At 43.6% G+C, this 23,688-nt stretch overlaps 1 protein-coding gene across 7 annotated transcripts in view; it reads left to right on the top strand.

Moving 5' to 3' along the window:
* Positions 1 to 1,014: 1,014 nt before the first annotated feature.
* The window catches only part of tcf3b (transcription factor 3b), a 30,492-nt gene continuing 7,818 nt past the window's right edge, over positions 1,015 to 23,688 (top strand). For 3 of the 7 annotated variants that reach the window (XM_019896981.1, XM_019896980.1, XM_019896975.1), the window contains exons 1-8: positions 1,017 to 1,572; positions 5,577 to 5,673; positions 6,969 to 7,041; positions 18,634 to 18,701; positions 19,249 to 19,321; positions 19,730 to 19,770; positions 20,902 to 21,034; positions 21,385 to 21,431. In XM_019896981.1, coding sequence (XP_019752540.1) covers positions 5,599 to 5,673; positions 6,969 to 7,041; positions 18,634 to 18,701; positions 19,249 to 19,321; positions 19,730 to 19,770; positions 20,902 to 21,034; positions 21,385 to 21,431 — 510 coding nt within the window. In that variant the 5' untranslated portion in view covers positions 1,017 to 1,572; positions 5,577 to 5,598. Of the gene's footprint in view, positions 1,573 to 5,576; positions 5,674 to 6,968; positions 7,042 to 18,633; positions 18,702 to 19,248; positions 19,322 to 19,729; positions 19,771 to 20,901; positions 21,035 to 21,384; positions 21,432 to 23,688 lie in introns of all 7 variants that reach the window. The other 4 variants (XM_019896977.1, XM_019896976.1, XM_019896978.1 and 1 more) reach the window with 3 other exon arrangements.

The following is a 23,688-nucleotide window of genomic DNA, read 5'->3' as shown; positions in this document are numbered from 1 at the left end:
TCAGCTAGGAAGCAGCCAGTAAGCAGGGACACGTTGGTTTTATGGTTTTCGGACAAGGAACGGCCGTTTAATACCCACATTAAATAACACTGGTCAATAGAAAATTGTCATCAGAGATGCCTTTATATGTCCTTAAACATATTTCTGACGCTGTCTTTACTTTTTTCTAACACCATGTTTTTGAGATATATATTTTTTTCTTTTAAGTTTGTCTTGCACCCAACGCTTGCTCAATGCGTATTTTTACAAGGCATTGTAATTTATCACTATAGATATAAATATGTTAGATATTTTATCTAAAATCCCATCAGTTATTGAATATAAACCTTAATTTATAAATCTGACTAAATATATTACTATATTACATATTATATTATCGTTATTGTATTATTACTGTTACAATGAAAATAAGATGTGTCAGAGAATAAAAAACAAGGGTCGATTCGGAATCAGCTCAAAAAAATCCATCTAGAAAACGTACTCACTTGCGTTGATGAAAACCAATTGCAAAAATGTATACACATATAAACATAAAAACGTTGAATTAGTCATAACAAGAATGGAAAAAATAATAATCTATACTTATCTAGTATTTAGTTATATATTCTGTTAGTAATTGTGTACTAATTTCATATAATAGTAGTTAAAATAGTAATATGGAAAATGCTGGGTCGCAAATTAAAAACAGTAACAAAACATGAGGTTACCTCAAGGCAATTTATGTGTAGATTGTTTCAGAGGAAGTGATCACATCAAACTAAAAGTTAAAATTATGTCAGCGGGCATGTTGGAGCCCCCTTCGGCCAGCCTCCCTGAGCACACGCACACGCAGGGAAAGTGAGCGTCAACAAAAAGGCGGGCGCTACGCCGTGTTTTCAACCGTCGAGTGGCCAAGCGTAATGTCAATCAAACGTATGCGCTATCCCATTGGCGGAGCGCTTTAGCATTTATCGTGCCATCTCGTCGAAGCTGCTGCTGTGTAATAGCAGGTAACTTTCTTGCGATAGCCTTCCGCTGCGCAAGCTAGTGCGCGTAGAACTCTCGCGTTTGGATGGCCGCAGTCAAATCAGACAGGAGATAGAGATTCACTTTTAAACAGTCATCGCTCCGAGGTACCGAAAACGCCAACAATCGTGAGTCATCGCGGGCGAATGGTGCCCGTCTACGAAAGGCGTTTGAAATCGGACACCGCTGGCGTTGAGGGCCTCATTCCGCGCGCGGAGGGATACCTTGTTGCGTCTGACAATGTGGACGGAGGAGGTGAAGATGTCTACGAGAAGAATGGAATCATCTCCTCAGTTGTAACAGGGAAAAAAGGAGGAAGACGCCAGATTAAGCGAGTAGAATAGATTTGTTTGCACACAGACTCGAGACACTGGAGGAAACACGTGGAGGCGGACACTTGCAGGGCGAGCTTTCCGGGACAAAGAGGGGGGCAAAAGACGTTCCACGGCGCTCCAATGCGTCTGGTGCGCTGAGCTCGAAATTCTCCTCAACTTTTATGGTTTTCCCTATCGCCGCTGCCCGCTTTTTCTTCGCCGCTTTTGGATAGCCGACACCCGCGGAGGAGAGGTAAAAAAATCAACAACAAAAAAACAAGCAAACACCTTCTTTCCCGTCACCTTTCACCCTCAAAAGTTGCACGAATTCGACGGCTTTTTCCCCCCCATTGACACTAGCGCAAGTCGCCTTGTGTTTTTCCGAAAAGTTTTTCGGGAACGCGATTTTAAAGCGACGGCTTGTTTTATTTTTTGGTCTGCTTTGCCGAGCTAGCTTCGTGCTACCCCCACAGCTTCGATCGCTGATATTAATGTAAAAAACGTGTAAAAAAATTGTCCTCGTTTTGTGGCTTGTTCCGCCGTGTGTTTATGCTAGTTAGCATTTCAGAAAAACACAATGTATAAGCTTGACGAGGGTATTTAGCCTGACTTTACGTTTCGGGACCTCCTCTATGTATCCCCTTGTTTCCAAGACAAACTTTCCATAAGCTCTCTTTAGGTCGCCTTTAAACATTCCTGTTTGGGAGTGAGTGGCCACCAGCGAGACTTTAAATTTTATTGCACATTTGGCAGGAAATTCCTCTCTCTCCCACCCCCACCGTCTCCCTACAGCCCCCCCCCTTTTTTCCCCATAAGGCGACTTGAACCCCAATATGAGCGAAGGAAGTGCAAAGTTTGGTCGCCATTCTCCAAAGGCGGCCTCCATCTTCTATTTATTTGGGGGTACCCCATCCCTAAAAACAAATAACAGATGAATGGATTCGTTTTGGATGTGACCTTATTTATGCTGCCCTCTGGGTGCTGGTTTGCAATTAACTTTAAAGAAATCTTATCCAAAGTGGACTTAATTTAACATTTCTCGCACAAACTGCCCAGTTGTATGAACACTTCATTCAACGGTTGGATATTTTGCTTGTGGAGTGCTATTAACTCATAGTAATAGTTTTTGTTTTTTGTAGTTTTTTTTTTTGCATCAAGAAGTTGTTATACACCACCATCAAATTTAGTGGTGGTCACACTGAATGATTTCACAAACTATGTCTTATTCGCATTCAAGCTTGAAAGAGCAGTTTCTTCGAGGTCATATTTGTTTCAGTGTTTTTGGCCCTCATACCATAAGTTTGTTTTGACGGCTTCTTGGCCTTATGTGAGGGGCTGACACAGACCCCCAAATCTGCCTGATTCAAATATTGATCCATGAGTAGGCCAAGATGCCATTTTGTTAAAGCAACCCCACCCCTGTGTTGCATGCGCCTGAGTCAATGTCGTGCAGTGCTGGGGTAACATTTGAGAAGACCAAAAAGTTGGGACAGGCACCGAGAGGCATGCTCCTGGCTTACAGACGCTCAGATCTGTGTGTGTGTGTGTGTGTGTGTGTGTGTGTGTGTGTGTGTGTGTGTGTGTGTGCGTGCGTGCGTGTGCGTGTGTCTGCGCGCGGGTACGTACATGTGGTCACTTCCTTTCCATATCCCAAGGTTAAATTAGTTCCGCCTGCCTGAGTTCATGACACTTGTTTGTTTCCACATTTTATGGTGTGGTATGATATACGATGTAACACTTTTGTTTGTGCTTTAATTCGAATTGTTTATACAATACATCATTATTTATACAGCGCGTTCACAACAGCTGCAGGTCTACCAAATCACTTGGATTTAAATTCCCTTCAAATGCACCCCCCCCCCCTATGGATTTCAACATGTTTTGCCGTCATTTATCCTCCAATCTTTTGTTGTTCTACTTTTCTTAAAATACCTTTTTATTTCATGTGTTTGCCTTATTACCAAAGAGGCTGTAAAAGCACACCACCTGTTGGTGTCCGAGTGCCTTTGTATGACCCCCCACCCTCCCCATCTTGCCATTTCCTGCGATCGCAGCTCACTCTAGGGCTACAGAATACGAAACGTTAGAAAAATTCGGCAGAGCTACTCGCTGTGTCGTTTGACAAGCTTCTCTTCTGCGTTTACGTATGCTAATTTGGTAATGACGTGTTTGCATATAGTCATTAGCCCTGCCTTTCACCATTATTTCCTTGGGCTAACAATGGTCCCAATTAGCTCTGTAATTGTAAATGTGTGCGTTGCCTTTCATGTGGCTCTGATGGACATATGGCTGTGCTGTTTGCCAGAGTTCTATTTAAAAAAAAAAAAAACATACACAATGGAGCATAATATACGTTATTTTTATGGCCGCGCTAAACGGATCTACACACTTGCATGGCGCTTTAGTGTTGCATTCATTTTTCAAATAACTGAATTATTTTTTTTAAAAAAGTCTTGGCTTGACTGGAATCTTTTTTTTTTTTAAACACAGACTAATGTTACTGTGTACGCAAGCGCCACTCCGTGTAGAAAAAAGTTAGTGTGATGGTCCCAAGCCAGGAGGAAAGTGAGAGTCAAAGACAGTGAAAGTCAGAAGTTTGGAAATCATTTCACGTTTAAAATGAGAAGAATGCAAAGCTGAACAACTAAAGTCCAACAATGTGTACGATTGCCAACACAAGATAACGTGAGCATTGTTAGGTAATTTGATATTGCCTACCACCGCTAAATAGACCAGGAAGTGGTCAAGAGAAGACAGCCACGGGTGGGCTTTTAATCACTTTACTGAAAAGAAACACAAACTGCTAATGTAAGTTTAAAAAAAGAAACAACAGAAGAAGCAGCCAACTTGACTAGCATTTGCTGATAACGCACATCCCTCACCAGGCAAGACGCCGCCTTGAAAGCCATCCGCACTCAAATTCACAGATGAATAATGCAAGAAACTATTTCTATTACTCAATGAATTGATGACATAGTCAAATACTTGATTGTAAAAATGAAAGATATTTGCAGAGTCAACTCAAATGCTGACTGGAACTTTTCCATTGAGAAAAAAAAAACTTTACACCTGGACCCTTTTATGTTGGGAATGATGATTTGTTTGAATAAAAAAAAAATCCTATGGAGAAAACAAGCTCTAAATCAAATTGTCACCTCCATTAAACCTTTAACAGAGCAAGCATTGTTTGACGTCATCCTTTAATTGTCATACATTTGGTAAAAAAAAAAAAAAAAGGGGGGGGGAACTGTTCCCAAGACAATTCAAGTCAGCTGTGGAGGGTGAAGGTGTGTTGTGTTCTTTCATGATGGAGCCCTTGTTGAGTTAGCTGTCTTGTACCGAGCAGCCTGGATAGATTTGTTTGACGCCGGTTGGATGCGTCAGTCGTCAATGTGACGTTGCATCAGATTACGTCACCGACGGGCAGTTGTCTTGTAATTGACTTATTGTTGTTCCTCGCGGCATGTTGCACTGAGCAGCCAGGACAGATATGCGTGCCCAGCCCTGCTTTTGTTGCTAGGATACCACCCAGTCCCAATAAGTTCCATATTTGTTTTTATTTTATTTTTTGAAAACGAGTTCATCGTTTTTCCCTTTGCTGTGCAGGGTGTCCTGTGATTAAAAAGCCAAAGTAAACGAATATTGCACTCTCACCGGGGATCGTCCTTGAAGTCTCCCGCCATCCGCCACCTGTTTCCAAGTCCCCCCGCCCCCCATTTCAATTGTTTTCCCTAATAACTCGGATTGCTTTTGCAAATTGTCCAAGCTTCGGCACTTTTTTGCTGGAAATGTTTGTATCAGTGCGTGTCACCCGGGCAAATGGGAAATTTACAGTTCGTCACACTTCATTTGTATTTCTTTGTAACGCAAATGCGCCCACGTTACGGCGACTCCATTTCTTTTTTTCTGTCGCGTAAATATACCTCAAACTTTTCACAGTTAACTGAATTGCACTCGGACTCAAAAATGCCGTGTGTTGGCAATAAAGCTCCTGTTTTGTTCCCCCCCAAAACACAATAATGGTAACTTGCACTGATGTCATGGGTGTTTAGGAAGTCGCGTGTGATCTCTTCAATCGGATGAATAATTGACTGAATTCATCATGCATCGACTTCTTTTTTTCATTCATTTTTTAATTTATTTTTTCTTTTTTCAACCAGCTACACTCTGCTGGGCTATGTCACCCTTGTCATTGTGCTTGCGAGTGCCCTTATTATCATTTATTAAAGTCCTTGTATCTGCAAATCTCTCTCGTAGGGTTTGTTAGAGACGGAAGGTTATGACCGAGCAGCAGCAAAGAATGGCTGCAGTGGGAACTGACAAGGAACTCAGCGACCTCCTGGATTTCAGTGCGGTAAGAGAGTGAGATTGCAGTCGGGGGTGGGTGACAACCGGGAAGAGAAGGGCCCACACAGGTGGGAGACGTCGGTGATAGAAGGAGGCGTTTCCGCTGGACAAATTTCTTTAATTGGTCTTCTCAATGCAGGTTTTGAGAAGTAACGCACATCGAGCGTAATTGGAGGAAATGACTTTTGTTGCGGTTTGTCGACGGGCAATCGTTACGTGCGTCATGAATTTATTCTCGCTGGAAAGATTTTTGTCAAATGCTTCACTCTGGGAAGCGTTGGGTGTTCTCCGACGTAATCTACAATGTGGATGACCTATTTATCGTTTTGGAGTTTTGTTTGAATATTTGAATTTGAGACTGTGTCGATTTAAAAGAAAGAAAAAAAAAACTAACAACAAAAAAAAAGGGGGTGGCAGGCTCAATGACAAGCACGAGGTAGACTTGACACTCAGACCAAAGTGATTACTGTAATTGTGGCCACGAATGATTACCATTTTTTTATATGCTGCGGTTGATTGCCATTTCACAGCGGCATGATGTCATTTTTGTTGCTCACAGGGATGTCTTTCGTGTGCAGCTCCAGTATTTCACATGATGGAGCTCTTCAGTCCACTTCTAAGAAAAGGAAGCAACACTCCCCAAAGGGAGTGTCTCATTAAATAGTGGAATTCACCATCAAAATGTCCAGATTGATCGTCTGCCAATTTGGAACAGCAGATGTTCCGTTGACGAAATATGACTCTGATAATTGGGTGAGAAACTGTCGAGGGTTGTACAAACAAGTTTCCTCCTCGTTTGTTTCTTGCGCCTGACACCCTCCCAAGTCTTGGACACGGAAGAAAGCGTGTGTTCGACGTGTCTAAGACGGCTGTTACAAGACCTAATGGGATCAAAATGGTTTGCGAAGACCTGTTATGTTGTCGTCTGGGGGGGGGGCAAGATTGCCACATCCAGTCGGTAATTCAACCCACACGCTCAAGACAAACGGAGGCCTCTGTAACCGTGGTTGCAAATTCCCCCCAAATTTTTTTTTTTCCCCCAAAAAAGTTTTTGCTGCAAGCTAGCGTCAGTTTTTCTTTTAAACCCTTCATCTTATGTGGTACAGTATCTCTCAACCCTTTCACGGGCAGCCGTTACTACAGTGGACATCAGGTTGCACAAAAGGGCTAAAGCGTAAAAGTTTACGCCGAATGAGTGCCGAGCGCACGTTGATGTCGTTTATTAGTGGGAATGGGATGTGTGAAGTGTGCCCTCCTTTGCTTTTGTCAGAAATGCTTTCTTCCCCTTTTGTCGCCCCGCAGATGTTCGCGCCTCCCGTAGCGAACGGCAAGAACAGAACAATGACCCTCGCCAGCAGCCAGTTCAGCGGCGCAGGTAAGTTTCCAAGCAGACTTTTAAACACACACACACACACACACACACACACACACACACACACACACACACACACACACACACACACACTTGATATTGTCTTGGCAAAATGGCATTGGTTCCCTTTTTAAGTTAAGTTTATAAGTTCAGTGAATTTTACCGAAAATTATTGACAGCTGATTGTGTCATTGAAAGACTTGTATAATGCTTGCAATATCGTATCAGGATGGTCCGATTTGAGCCACTGGATCGGTACTGAGTCGATCACTGCCAAAAATATCAGAATCGGTATTGGACTGTTTTTATTAGAACCGTGTCGATCCAATCCCTAAACCCAAACTACGTATATCATATATACTCAACTTGCCATAGCACAAATGAGCTGTCATCTTGGTTGCCGTGTGTGCGTATTCTGTATTTTCGTCAGATACGTAGTTGTTGTACAGTAAACGTGGTGTTTGTCGATGTCATTGTCATCAAATTACATCCGCATATAAAACTTTTTGATTGGCAAAAAGAATCGGATCAGTATCGGCCGGGCCACGAGCCTGCAGCATTGGTGTCGGATTTCAAGAAGTGGTATCGAGCCATCCTTTTTATGAACCAGTTATGTACAGTAGGGCAGGTATGTGTATATATATACATATTCCGATGTAAATATTTTCATATTGGTTGATAGAGCAATATAGTGAATAATTTTATTCATTTTGTGCTATTGAAAATAAGAACCCAGAGAGAAAAAAGGCAGAATTTGGGCAGTTTTATTTTATCATATAATAAGAGCTCAACGTAACTATGAGAAAGTCAAATAAACTGGTCAATATACAGTCAAGAGTACATTTTGCGCTTAGTAGGGCTGAAAAAAGTATTTCATATTTGTCAATGTTGATGGTGTTTTTTTTTTTAACCTTTTTCAAATAAGAAAAACAATTAACTATTGTCGTGTACATCGTAATGTCGCGTAATGTGCAAAGTTGCTCGTCCAGCAGTGTACTGTAAATGCATTTTTGGGGAAGACGGTACCACAAAGCGGGATCATTGGTGATTACATTAACCTTCATTCGATGCTGAATCTTTTGTGGACTGCTGCCTTTATAAAGACAACAAAAAAGTTTTTTGAATGAAAGTGCTGAGTCAATATTTTAAAAAAAAATGTAATTGAAATTATTTTGTTTTTTGAGCATTTGTTTTTATTTGTGAAATTGCAATGCCTTGATTTTTAGCGAAGTCAGTACACAGTTAAAGCCAAGAATGCCAGTGCACCCCGTGACGACGTTATATATGAAATAATCATGGAAACTTAGCGAGTTATGTTACGACTATCTGGTGCCAGTGGCGGTTCTGAAAGGGCCACGACACTAAAGGGTGGGGCACGTCGGAAATTCACTCTTACGCCTGTACACTACTCTGAGAGTGGGTGTGCTCAGAGTGCTCCGCTCCCATTATTTTCCAAACGCAGCCAGCACTGGCGCATTGTGTTCCCAGCCTGAGCACCTTGTGCGTGCATCCACACCTTCGTTTTCGGTGCACTCTGAATAGGGCTGGACAATATATCGAAATCGAGACACGGTGTGAACATTCAAGATACTAATATCGATATGAGGACGAGATCAGCCATGCTTGCATTGCGTTGTAATCTCAGTTCAACCAACCGCATTCCTTCTTCCAAGTTTGCCGTTGATCGACTGCGAAAAGCAGCGGATGACGATCACCTTGCGAGAGGGGGGTGGGACATGCAGAGCGAGCGAAGGACACACGTAGCCACTCCTACCTGGACAGCACACACGCTAACACGCAAGAAAGCAATTTCCATGTTCGCTGTCAGATATATACGCACGGTACACCTTACGTGGCCACATTTCTAATTTCCAAATCACCAGTGGCTAAAACGTAGAAATCGAGGTTCGGCTCTACCACGTCGGTCGTCGCGGTAAAACAACTCCATGATAAGGTTGCAGCCGATTTGTTGCGACATGTTTTGTAGATCGCAGGCAAGCACGAAAATAGTTTCTCCCTGGGATTATGTATCTCGGGTCGGTTTTGACATTGTTTAAATCCTCCTTTTCTGCTGTTTGAATTGGCATCATATCTTTGGCCGAACAATACACAACCGCATCAGTCATATTTTGCTACCGTCTGCTTTTTTTGTTGGAAGGGGTGCGGCTAGAGAGTCCTCCAGCAGTGCTCGGTTGAAACATTTTGTGCACTCTTATTCCGAACAACACGAGCATTTTTTTTTATGTCCTCCTCTTGTGTTTTCAAGCCTGCTCATATTCAGCCGTGTGTTTAAGCTTGAAGTTGTAAAGCATATTGGTTGTCTCCACTGTTACCATCGGTCACGATATTACTGCATATTTGGCAAATGATTGTCGTTTGCTTTTCTAGCTGACCTCCTGTGGCCAAACCACCTCCACACCCTTGTATAGGCGCCTCCCAAACCCTCATTTGAGGACAAAGTCGCTGTTGCAAGTGCAACTCTTGCAGGACAATCCACGAAGCGACGCAATGACGTATAATGTCATGGAATACATTATCACATATGTCAAACTCAAGGCCCGGGGGCCAGATCCGGCCCCCCAAGGTCACTTGATGTGGCCCGCGAAAGCAAATCATGCGTTGCTAAATCTGTACCGAAATGTCAAATTGTCACGTGTAATAAATAACGTTGAGATTTTGCAATCATTTTGTGACCCTGTTTACCCTCACTCGAACGCTAATTGAGCAATCTGTTAATCGACTTATTTCAAAACGAGTAATCTATTTGTTTTAAGTCATAATTTTGCGCTTTCACTGTCATAACGGCCCCCTGAGGGAAGATGTAACTCCAAATTGGCCCGCGACTAAAATGAGTTTGACACCCCTGTATTATCACGTCCGTACAGTGTCTATTTTGTCATATTTTGAATTTTTATTCCCCCCCCCCCCAAAAAAAATACAAAACAGTCATGCCTTTGGTAAGAAAGTGTGATAGGACACACCCCTATAAGACATTCAAAGATCCGACAGGTGCCCTGCTATATAGGTTATGCCTGAATGTTTTGCCAAATGTGGAACTTTGTTGCCATTGTGCCAGATCGGCAGAAAAATAGTGGCTTAATGACCAATGTTAGTGAGCGAACACTTGGCATTTGCATTTTTACGCAAGAAAGTGTTCCGTATGTAAATATGAGTTATGCTTAAACATCTGTGCCATCATTTTGGATGTCTATTATTTTCTATTTTTAAAGTGCAAATGAGCTGCCCGGTTAACCCCTGGAAGTGCTTGTGGACTTTTTTTTTTTTTTTTTTTTGTTAAGTGATCTTTTCTTTCTCGCTCTCTTGCTGAATATTATTACGTAGTCATGTTACTTTGGTGCCTCTGTCACGCGGCCAACCTGCCGCGTGAAATCCAGTCACACTTCCCAGTGTTCCCCAGAGTGAGAACTTGGCCACGGAGGAACAAAGGCAAAAAGAAAAAAAAAAAGAGGGGGGCGGGGGTTTAAAGACTTGAAACGACTCCCCCTACCAGCACCGCCACCCTGAAGTGTAAAACACTCCTCCCCCAATCTGGCACAGGGCTCTTACCCCCGCTGATCTGCAGGAAATGGCGCGAGTCAGAGACAATGTGCCTCACCCACAGCTCGACGGCTCTTAAACTGGCCCAGCATGCAGTGAGTGGCCCGAGTCGAAGAGGGAGCTTGTTGAATAGAGGGATCAACCCTCGGAAGGCAGGATTCTGTTTGTTTCTCTTACAGCGGGCAATTACTAAGCAGTGAGGAGTTAATTCCTTCACCCTCCCCTCACCCCCTTCGTCCTCGTGTCCCAAAGTGTGGCCCTCGGTCAATGACGCCCATTTTAATGCGACACACTGCAAGCTGTCACCTTTGGAGATCTGGAGCACAATGGTGTTAAAATGCTTATCCATGCAAATTCCTCACTGGGAAGTATCGGGAGTCTGTCCAGATTGATGACGACATGCTCTAGAAAAAAAAATGGAACGTTAACATGATATTAGTCGAAGAAAATGAATGCTACTGAAAAAAAAAAAGTGTTAAACCGGGAGGCAGCTCATACCAGTGTCTCCAGATCTGCGACTGGTATCGCGTGGAACTTTGTGTTTCACAAATGCGTCATGATTTAATTTTTGGGGTCATTAATTTCATAAAGAGCAGCCTATTTATTCTTGGCGACAAACTGTATCTGCGTAGAGCATACAAGCCTCGCCAATTGATGTCAAGCTATAGACCTACTAGTGTTCCCTAAATCTGCTATACACGCATGCTGTGTGGGTTTCGGAAACTATAAAAGGGGAATGTGGCTGTCATCCTTCAAATCCGGCTGCTTACTGCAGTGACTGGAGGAGGATCGAGACTGGCGCTTCACCTATAGAAGATTTTTAGTATTTGAGCATCCTACTTAAAACCGAATATTCTGACAATATAGAATTTTGCTTGGTTGAAGAACTATTATGAGCACAAGAGTAAATAAGACATTTCATTTCATAAACAAGGAACTCATTTTCTTTTCTAGGTCATTTTTCTTAAATTCTAAAATTTGCAAAGCGGCAAACTGTGTTCTTGTCTAGCTGCTGAAACGGTAAATTTGGGTCTTTGTAATGCAATGACATTAAGGGTCACAGCAGCACTATCACCCACTAAAACAGACCATTTGAATAAGCCTGGTTTGTTAAAATGGATCGGTAGGAACCTCGGCCCTGTCAGGCTGTCAGCATCAAAGAATGGTGCGTAGATTCAGCCTTGGAAAATTAGTCCTACGCACTCGCTGCTCGCCATTAGGCGGTAACGCTGTCGCGGAGACAAGTCAACCGCAACAACAATTAAAAGAACACTGCTGCAAAGACCAATTTCAAAATACAAGCCTGCCAAGGCTATTGTGTTGATGTTCATGTATTATTTGTAAGGATTTTTTTTTTCAGTTGGCCTTTGCACTACGTTGGCGGCGTGTTACTGTATGAACAAGTGTTGTTGCATCCGGCTTGACTTGCTTTTCTGGCAGTGCAAACCAAATCAATGGTTACTTGAGTCAGAAAAAAAAAATCGTTAAGGTACCGGAATAACCCAGACTCGTTTCACCCCCCCCAATTGTAGCCTTCCGTCGTCCCAATCAGCAGCCCTTGAGGTTGTTGCATCAGTGGCCATTACAGAACAATGTTGGTGTGTGTGACGTCACTTAAGCAGCTTGTATATTCAGTGACCCATCAGCGCGGGAACGCCAGCAAGCGGCCCAGTGGCCCAACAGACCACTTCTATTCATTAACATAAAAGTGCTTCGAGGGACGCTAATTGCATTAGGCGTCTTTCTCCCTTCCTCGAGAGCCAGTGTGTGTGTGCCGAAGGGTGTTTCAAGTGGTGGTGGCGGGGGGCCTCTGTTAAAGAAGATTTGGGATGTTTGAGGAGTGACGGTCGTGTGTGTGTGGTGGTGGTGGGAGTTGGAGTGGGTCAAGCAGGCAGGCGTCCTCTCTGTCACCTCTGCAGCTGCTGGCAATGTCTCAGACCCCCTTCGCTCACGCGCACACGCACAGGTTGTGACGGACTCACTTCCCCCGGATCACAACAAACAACTTTGTCAATTTACATAATGTGGTCTCGCAATGGCTCCCTCGCTAGCCGTGTTGTTGATGTTGTTGTCTCAGTTGTAGCGCGGCACACCTGCAGCACTGTTTTTTCGCTTTTAGTGGTTGAAGGCGCACCCAAAAAAAGAGCAGTTAAAACGGACCAAGCTTCTGCGCACAGCAACACGTGAATCCACGGTGACAGTCGCTAGCTTCGTTAGTATGTTTTACCTCCACGCTCCCATGTAACTTGCAATGCGATGTCATGAGCCATTTTCAATGTCTTGATAAATAAACAGATATTGTTGGTCTGACCACTGGTGTTAAAGTGACAGTTTGTGGTTGTGGCAAATACTTAATTCGTCCCATGACAGAAACGAGATTGTCGCAAAGGCAATATTGGCAATTTCACCAAATAAAAAGAGAAACCATCAAAGAAGAAAAAGAAGACACATACTAAAGCAGCATTTGAGGGGTCCCAAGAAATATTTTACATCAATCTGAGCCAGAAGTAGACAGGGATGTAAGATGTTAGCTGTTGACAGTAATAAATAGTAAAACTATAAATCAGTGGTTCTTAACCTGGCTTGGATTGAACCCTAGGTGAATCGGTCTCTGGGGTTCGACGGAGCCTCTGCCACTGGGGGTAGGACACACCCGACTCCACATGTCAAATAGTTATGACACGCCCGCTTGGCCATTGCTTGTCCAATCAGTGCTGTGGGAAATTTACTTAGCTTTGTAGTCAACGTGTGACTGTTGTGATCATGTCGTACAAAACAAAAATATTTATATTTTTTTCACTTATCTCTTGAAATTTTATTTACTTTTCTCTGTTTTTAACAAATGCGTTGTTTTTTTTTTTTAAATCTTGAATTTGTAAAAAAAAAAAAATAGAGAGATTTATTTTTCACTAATGAAGGGTTCGGTGAATGTGCATATTAACTGGTTGGGTTCGGTCCCTCTAAGAAGGTTAAGAACCACTGTTATAAATACAGTTCTATTGCCATGTCAGTGGCCAAACAACTAGTCCAAGTATTGTAATAACCGTTGTTCACAAACAAGTGTGAGGGTGGGGCTCACCATTTTGTGTACAAACGTACGAGCAAATACTCCAACAGCCGAAGAACAACACAGAGCGTGGAATCGATTTCGGTCCATGATATCTTCAAAAATTGACATTGAATGTCCGTGAGCACTGTTAAAGCACTGCTTTAAAAACCAGCATCATTGTGCAAAAGCATATTTGCACGCGGGGCGAGGAATACTTCGGAAAACTATTGTTAACACAGTCGCTACATTGGCAACGCAAGTTTAAAGTCTATCATGCAAAGCAAGTGCCAACAACACCCAGAAATGTTGCCGGCCAGCTACTTTTGGTCCAATCTCATCAGAGATGGACTGATGCAAAGCGAAAGTGTGCTGTGGTCTGACGAGTCCATATTTCACATTGTTTTGGGAAATCATGGCCGTCGTGTCCTGAGCCAAAGAGGAAAAGCCAATCAGCGCAAAGTTCAAAAGAGCGTCTGTGATGGTATAGCGCTGTGCCGGTGCCCTTGAAATGAGTAACTTGTCCATCTGTGAGGGCACCATTAATGGTGGAAAATGTTAGTGTAAGTTATAAACGACTTGGGCAATTATGTTATAAAAGTGCACATACTGTATGTAGCCCTTAAAGCGGTGATTTTCAATCAGTCTGCCGTGAGGGATCATCAGGTGTGGTGCAGGAAATTATCCAACATCAGTTTTTTTTTTTGTGTGTGTGTGTGGGGGGGTTGTCTTAAAATATGATTTTGTTAATTTACCTTTGCTAACCACAGACCCACAGGCAGAAGAACTAAAATGCCCTTTCGCTAGATGACAGAAATCATTAACCTGCTGATCCACTTTTTGTGAATTGTTTTGCTAAGTGGTGTGCCGAGAGATTTTTTTTTTTCCGATGGGAAGTATGCGCCTTTGCCGAGCATAGGTTGGGAATCACTACCCCAAGGCACTGGCTGTAACCTCAAAAAGTGAAATGATTCGAGCCATACCTTTTTTATCTGGATCTGCGTGAAAACTTCATGGGTTCCTCCTTGGCCCATGTGCCATTTAACGAACAAACGTCAAAACATAGCCTTGTGAGATGAATGTTTGGTGGAGGTAATAAGTAGCTTGACTCATTCAATTTTGGTTCTGCGTCTATAAATTGGTATTTTTCAATAGTTAGTAATGTGGTCAGACATCATCAATGGTTACTATATGAATTTGAACTCTCCCAGAACTTTAACAGGAGGAAAGTTTATGACTACTGAACACACTTTTTTAAATAACCCAATTCCAACCAAGCCTTAGGTTTTTTTCATTCAGATGTACTAAAAGTAGTTTTCATCTGTTTTGTGAGAGAGACTGTTATTGGAGTTTGATGCTCTACTCAGCTTAGTAATTGACAAAATGTTGATAATTGTTCCCTCCCCCCCAATAGTAATTATGTAGTCCTTTCATCCAGAAATGCTTGCAGCCACTCCTTTTTTTTTCCCCTCCTCTCTCGATGAACTGATCTGAATGCCGCACAGTATTCACATTAAGTTCACACGTGCAGCCGCACTGCCCATAGATTGGGCATGGATGTGTTTGCATTCATGACAAAAGGTCAACAACAATAGAACGATCTCTTCTCTGGCATAGATCTCTGGCTCTCCTTGGCAGGCAAAGTGTCATTGGCACCTCAGCGGTTCTCCACCTTGTTTTTAATTGCTTCCGAGTTAATTAGCCCAGTACGTGTGAAACAATGTTGTCAGACTGCACAGCCATGCTTCCACTCCACTTTCGACTCCAGACCCCCTGCTTGCCAAGCCAGCGGAGGCGTCCTAGGTGGCGCGCTGGTGCATACAAAACACGGGGATCATTATGACTTAATGCTCTTTATTTGTTGGCCTGGCAGGGCTTCACTTTGCAGGACACCTGGATTCATTTTAATGTTTCTCAGCGACAGCAATGTTCAGGCTACTAGCCTATATAAGTACTGTACTGTCTAATGTCTAACTACTCTCCAATGACATTGACGCCAGTCCAATTTATTAAACAAAATAATAACAACAATTGGGGATACAGCTATCAAATATTTTTAGAGGGTGGGGGGCGTAGGCAACATAAAAGTGGGGCAGCCGAGCTATGGCTAAGCTAATCGCTAATAAGTGAGGCTACACGGTTCGGAAAATGGATCGATGGATGGGTAGCAAACGCTGTGACACTGCACTGCGTCCTCCTCTTATTGGAATATAAACAGCCACGGCTCGTTCAAGTGCAGCTATGGTGAGTGATATTTTTTATAATTATTTTTAATTTTGATCTTTAAATGTCTTCATGACGGCCTGTCGTACTACTTAGGATATCAATTTATCGTTTAGCTCCATGTCTCGTGCATCGAGAGAGATTCCTGCTCGCTTGAAATCGCCGTACTTTACTGTTGTATATGTTAGTTGCTCCATGTACAGCACTTTGTATGCAGCGATGGCTGTTTGAAAGTGCTCTATAAATACAGTTGAGTTCAGTACTGTATGTTTATCCAAATACGTCAATCGATATGCATCAGATAAAACTTATGTCATAACCGGCTTTTAATTTGGAGAGTATTGATTTGATCACTTGGAAATCAACCAGTGTTGAGCCAAGGTACCTATTTTACATTGGAATAATTTTAATGGGTAACCAGCATAGAAAAAAAACAAAACAAAAAACTACCATTCATCCTCTTATTCTCACAAAGGTCACGGGCGTGCTGGAGCCTCTCCCATCCGTCTTCGGGGAATAGGCAGGGTACACCCTGAACTGGCTGCCAACCAATTGCAGGGCACATATAGACAAATATTCACACTCACAATTCCACCGAGGGATAATTTAGAGTGTTCCTTTAACCTGCCGAGCATGTTTTTGGAATGTGGGAGGAAACGGGAATACCCAGAGAAAAACCACACAGGCATGAGGAGAACATGCAAAACTCCACAGAGGAAGGCGAGAAATAAGATTCTCATTTATTTTGATCGTTTCTGGAAAAATGTACTAACTATATACGTATATCATGACCAACTTTCGGTACTGATACTCATCAGAGCTTTTGTGGTTCCTCATGGGCTCACCGATTTGAAGTGATTAGAGTTCAGAAAGGAGCAAAATGTGACAGTACACGTTTTTTTTTTCGTCCTCTGACCCCTCTTCTCGAGTCTGAAGCGCGATTGAAATGTGTTATTCTTTTAAGATGCAACAACAAATTTGTAGTATGCAAAAAAAATAACATTTCGGTTCTCGGTATGGTGAAGCAAGTGGTTATTTTTGTAATCCAAATATCGGGGTTAATTGATTAGCTTCCGCCTTGTTTATGAAGCCCGTTTGAAAATACTGAGATGCTTTGCCATGCAGACACAAGAACATGATGAAAACCAAGTTCAAATGATGAATTAAAGTCACACCTTTTATCAGCCGCAACATCACTATCGATGTGTTGTTGATACCGCAGCTCAATCACCAATTAAAACATGTTTTCTTACATTGTGTCAGCATCGTCTCTGGCCACCAGACATGTTCATGTTTATTTGTGCCAATTCCTCTGTTGTGAATTGATTAAACCAATGTGCGGTACCTACTCGGCTTGGCACAATTCAAATCGCTTTTATGCTGGCAAATGCAGGTCCTATTTTTAGTACCAGTGTGGTTTCCAAACTCACAGAGTTAACACTGAACGGGTCATGTAAACCATATGCTGCCCCGCGCATTGGCCCACGAGATCATCATGTCATTGTAGCAGTAGATGTTGCCCAGCCTTAGCTTTGATGCAGCAGGTATGTGCCAGGAGTCCATCCGACTCCTGTTGTTGTTCTAGTTATTTTTTTATTTTTTGGCGGCTTGTAACAAACGATGCGTTCAATGCTACATGTTTTCCACAAGTTCCACTGTGCTATTTTGGAGCGGAAATCCGTCTTCCCCAGTGGGATGCATTGTGGTTGGCCGCACATTTCTAGTTTTAGAACAAAGAGTGAAAATGTTAGGCAGGGTGAGTTTGACGTGCCAATATGAATTCCTCTGTTGCCCGGGACATATTTCTCTGCCTGTCATCCGCTGTGCTGTGTTTGATGATGGCGCTTTTATAAGTGCTGCGGCCTTTCCGCTGAGGTTTGATCCTCCGAGGTCTCCCTCTCCTCCCTGCTCGCCCGTCTCTTTCCGTGCCACTTGCATGGGCGCCATAGATCACGGCTGTCGCAGCATGTGTAGGTGCTTGCACCGCTCTGTTAGTCTCATCACTCATTCCCGTGCTCGTCAGCCGGGCTGCTGATCTTGCCCCCCCGCTCCCTCCCCGCGCGTTACGTACTCCTTCTACTCGCTCGCTTTTTTTTTTTTTGCACACGTATTTTTTAATTAGGCAAAAATTATATATCTCTCAAAGAATACATGAATATTCATAAGAAAGCTGCATTAATATGCACAATTATGCAAATCAGCATGCAATTAAGCCTTGTGTCTCCGGAGAGAGTGGATAGCATTAGTGCACAAGACGGGGAGAAGAGGATGATGGGGGATATTTTGAGGAGTTTTCAGCTTCACCAGCCTTTTGGCTCTGAGTGTTTCCTTTGCGTTTCACATGACGCCCCCCCTCCAAATCTCATTCTGGGTTGTGTCCATCTCACTTTAAAGTAATATAATTTTGCTCCATTGCATTTGGGAATGTTTAATTTTTCTCATTTTCAGTGGCTGTAATGAACGCTAATGGCTACATTAATTTCCTGTTTTTGCTTTTGGTTTTTTTCCCCTTAAACATTGCATCTTAAAAGCGGCTCATTTGGTCGTTAGTGATTCTCTCGTGATTTCTTGTGTGCGCGCATTGTGGCCACTTAAGGACCGAAAATGTTCACTCGAACATGATGGCACAATCCCTTAATGTTATTCCAACCTCATTGACAAATTCATTAATAAAATGTTCAGGCTTTGTTTGCTTTTCTCTGGCGCATGTTCATTATACTGCTCTAAACAAAATGTCTCTCCCCTCTCCCCCCCACCACCACCACTAGATGAGCGCAGCAGCTCTGGTTCCTGGGGTTCGGCGGAACAGAGCAGTCCTTCTTTCAGCCAAGGACGGGTAAGCTCGAAATGAAATAAATGATATTGCCACATACGCGTTTTGGGAGGGGCGGGTGGTGGTAAATCACTGCTGTTGCCAATCACACGCACTCACCAAGCATCGAGGCGATGGAGTGCATTTTGAAGCCACATGCCGCATTTGATGTGAAGTTGTGCTCCTACTTTGTACCTAATAACCTTGGCTCAGACTCATGCATTGGCAAGCCATCTAGTAGCCCGAAACCTCTGTGGAAGCCCACCGGTAATTCCTGCCTCACATCCGCCGTTTAATGTCTTGGCACAACTCCGTGTCGAAATAAGGAACACGGGCTGAGCTACATGCAGCATTGCTTTTGATTTGCACGCGTCAATAATGAAGAAAGTTGCTCCGAATCCCCCAAGCTTGATGCAAATTCGTCTGGCGTTCGTCCTGTAAGTTAAGCAGAGGGGAGGGTAGCCGTGAAAGCCCAGTAGGTGTGCCAACACGATGCGGAGGACCCGGATGAGTGCTTGTCATGCCTGTTGATCTTAAAATGTTCTCATCCTTCTCCGATGGGTCTTTGCAGGGCTACGGAGAAGGATCTCACTACAGTGAACATGAAGGCTTGGCCTCTCCTTTCCTAAATTCAGGGATTGCAGGTATGAACTTCAGTGTGTGAAATCTTGCTTGCCGTTGACAATTATCATTTGATCTCTCTCTCTCTAGCTCTCTCTAATTCTGGTTTTTTTTTTTTTTTTTTTTAATTCCTAAAATGTAATGTTCGGAATATTTAGTTATAGCCAGAAGTACTTTTTTGTGCATGCATGTGTGTGTGTGTTCTGTTAATTGAGTGTCAGGGCACTGAAGTAGAAAGCTTCCCCAGGGTTTTATCTGCCAGGAAGCTTGATGCAACCGTGCCTACAAAAAGAAGGGGAAGGGCATCTCTGAACTTTGTTCTACTTAAAAAAACAAAAAACAAACATTTTCATTAGATTGGGCACAAATTCTTTCCTTTCCTTTGGCATGGGTGTTGTTATAATACATTGACCTACCAATTGCTCTTTCAGGTAAAAATGAGCGGCCGTCATACTCCCCCTTTGCAAACCAGGTAAGTTGTGCATCTTAAAGCTACATTTCAGCCTAGTGCGGCAGTTCAGTATGATTTGGCTTCACTAGATTTGAATTTGGTGTGTAGACTTGATAGGAACGGCGGTCCGGTGGTTAGCGCGTCGACCTCACAGTGGGTTCGATCCCAGCTCCGGCCTTCCTGTGTGGGGTTTGCATGTTCTCCCCCAGGCCTGCGTGGGTTTTCTCCGGGTCCTCCGGTTTCCTCCCACATTCCGAAAACATGCATTGCAGGCTGATTGAACACTTGCAATTGTCCCGAGGTATGAGTGTGAGCGCGAATGGTTGTTCGTCTCTGTGTGCCCTGCGATTGGCTGGCAACCGGTTCAGGGTGTCCCCCGCCTGCTGCCCGAAGACGGCTGGGCTGGGCTCCAGCACCCCCGCGAACCTTGTGAGGAGAAAGCAGATCGGAAAATGGATGGATGGACGTGATAGGAATAGCGGCGTCGCAGCACGACAGAACAAGACATGGGATATTACTCTTTTTAATTCTCTGTCAATAAGTCAGTGCAAAGTCATGTTTTGTGTTCCACCCTAAACCGTCACACTGAATGTACTACTTTGACTTGTACCCTGTCGGCAAAAAACACCTGTCGGAGAGCAACAATGGAGAAGAACGGGGGTCTCCTGTATTTATTTTTCACCATGTGGCTGCTAGCTCCAGTTAGGAAACACAATGTATTCCAAATGAAACTGAGGGAAGCAAAAACTGAACCGGAGACTTTCAGGTTTCATACTGCTGCACCCAGTCTCAGCCTCCGAGGGGTTCAAGGTTTTTCCGTTGCCACTCCCTCCCTTTGTAATGACCTCCCGTTGAACGATAGGCAAGCCCCACTAGTGTTTTGTTGTGTGGATATAATAAAGTTGAGTACAGTAATGCAACAGCAAAAAAAAAAAAAAAAAAAAAAGCTAACATTAGCTTGTCCATTTATTTTAGCCGGGATTTAAAAAATGTTTTAATTACGCAACGATAAAAGTGCGACCACTAGTGGCTGACCACTCTTATGTCAGAGCGGCATAATCGGAACACTTGACATCACATCATCAGGAATGCTTTATGTGCAGGCTGCACTCTTATGTCTTCAGTGTAACCTCACTTTTTGTGTGTTTGCAGCCTGGTTTCCTTCCAAGTGAAATTGCAATGCCCAGCCCAGATGCCATGTCCCCCTCTGGCCTGAAATCAGGCTCCCAATTTTACCAATCCTACCCAAACAATCCACGGAGGAGGCCACCCGATGGAGGCTTGGGTAAGATAAATACAAAGTAACGGATCGCATCATAAAAATGTCTTTGTGAGTCAGATGCCAAATTCCATTCTTGTACTCACTTCTTTGAATTAAAATACTTGCTCTACAAAAAAAAACAAACAAAAAAAAACCACTCAATGCCATTTCAATGCCATGCTCCATCGAATGCCTGCCAAAATATTTTCTCTGTCACTCAACACACACACAAACCCTGGCACACGCCAAAACACTGCAATTGTGTTCTCTTACAACTGTAGCAGGGACACGAAGATAAAGCACCTGTGTTGACCTTGATGCTTGTTTATTGTCTCACTTTTACCTTTTTCTTTGTTACCTCTGTCTGCATGCAGACTCTCAGCCAAAGAAGATTCGGAAACCCCCTGGCCTTCCTTCCTCGGTGAGACCTTTCTTTCCTCTCATTGGTCTCTCGCTCTTTCTACACACACACACACACACACACACACACACACACACACACACACACACACACACACACACACACTTACACTTCTTGCTCTCCCTCGCCCGCTCTCCACACACACCGACACATGCAATGCTTTCCCCGCTCCGCTTGAGCACTTCTGTGACAGACGGGGTAAAGACCCACAGTGAGCTGACATCAACATGTATCAAGCTCAACTTCTACCACCCGTTCACTCTTCCCGCACTTTTCATCGCAATGTCGGGCCTAAAATGTTGATTGAATTGTTGCTTTTATTCTTTCGGTGTGCCGTTAATTCTTGATGTCTGGTCCAAGCCGCACAAAGGGTCACTGTACCAGATTTTGTCAGCACGCCCAGAATTTCCGGCAGCTGATGGTGGTGGGGTGCGACCCGGCACACATAGTTGGAAATGCAAGTCATCTTTACATGTTGGACTATATAGTCAGCGAATCGGCAGTTGCCCACGTCACTCCCCTTTTTATAGACCGAGTTTAGTCTTGTGTGCTAATTACTATGCGGCCTCGTCGCACCGCTTCATCTACTCTAGTTCATTTTAAGCACCGCAGGAACGCTACTTTTGTCTCCAATCACGTGTTGTTTCACTGTGCTCAACCTAGCAAAATGTTTTTCTTGCCTCTCACTAGTGTGTGTGTGTGCGTGCGTGCGTGCGCACACATACATAAATACAGAAAACTCGTGCAAGGTGTTTTCGACTTGCTTAGTCTATTTAGTAAGGTGAGATGATGAAACTAATGCACTTCAGTCTAATTTGCAGGCCATAATAATGAACCTATTGTGAACACCTCTCTGACATTACCCATCAAAAAGGATCCCAGTTATGGATTTGATCCAGATTGGACGTCATAAGAATGTGCAAGTGTACCTCATACTGTGGTTTTGCTCACGTTTTATTGTGAGGTTATATGAGAAATGGCTTCGCTTGTTTTGTCAGAGCGAGTCGGAAGCGGATTTTTCTGGTTGGCCAGGTCACAAATTGCATAGCCATGGATGCATAATGTGGCATGAGTTTAAATGTAGCGTAAACAGTCTGGATTCGGTCTCTTGTTGTTTCTGTGAGATGGAGTTAGTGCAACCTCAACTACATTGATAAGAGCAGGAGTGCATCAGATGGATTAATGGCAAATTGCAATTTTAATGTCACAACAGAGTGCATGAATTTTTGTGTCCCAGTTAGTCCACCTGTGGGTGTTGGCGGTTTGAAGTGGCTGCTGAAAACCACCGCATGTACGCACTTGGTTCTCCTCTGCGTCCGTATCACACACAGAGCGCGTGTGAACTCGACGCAACCTCCCCCCCTGCCACTCTGTATTCTCACTGTCTGAACCACATTCTCTTGCGGTGTGACCGATGGCCACGTGGTTTCATCGCAAATGATGAGATGTGCGTGAACCCACCACCACCACCACCACCACCACCCCCGCCTCAGTCAACCCGCGCCTATGCCTCAGCACATGATGGCCTGGGTGGGCCTCCCCCCGGTGAGTGACCCAGTTGTGAGGCACGGTGCTTGTGAGGCCTCTTAGCCCCCCGTGTCTGAGCCCAGATTAATGACTGCCAGTGATGATCCTGTGCTCCCGAATTGCCTCCATTCCTGCCTCGCCTGGACATCCGTTGCCAACTCCTTTTGTGCTTCGATTTAGCAAATTAGGAAACACGTTCCCCGTTAAGACCATTCATGCTTCATGTGAGCTCTTTTACTTCCTCGAAGCAAAGTGAAGTAGCTTATCCCTGTTGTCCATTAAACTAACCACAATGCCCTGGGTGGTGGAAGAATAAAGCACTTTGAGTTTCGTTGGACGTTAATCTGAATCTACTCCCACCAGTGTTTTCCTCGCAGATACCCCTTTGCGCGGTCATACTCTGAATTGCATTAAGGTTCTATTAGTTGAGGATTTTAGCCTGGAAATCCTTTTTCTTCATGAGAATATAGTTACGCTGCATCACACCAGTCATTGTGTCGTTCTGTTTCCATCTTGAGCAACAGGATTCACATGACATTGTTCCCCGTGAAAGAATAACTCAAAGCCCATTGTTAAATGAAGCCATCTCAGTCCTGTTTTTTTTTCCCCTGAATTAACAGCGATCATGTTAAATCCCCCGTTTCCTTCACACTCCCCTGACCATATCAAGCTTTAAGTCATTTAGATTACCTTCTATCAGCCCCCTCCCTCAACACCCCTTATCTATCTA

The sequence above is a fragment of the Hippocampus comes genome, unplaced genomic scaffold (genome assembly GCF_001891065.2).
Source record: "Hippocampus comes isolate QL1 unplaced genomic scaffold, H_comes_QL1_v1.1 scaffold22, whole genome shotgun sequence".
NCBI lineage: Eukaryota > Metazoa > Chordata > Actinopteri > Syngnathiformes > Syngnathidae > Hippocampus > Hippocampus comes.
This window is presented reverse-complemented; position numbering and strand designations above follow the sequence as displayed.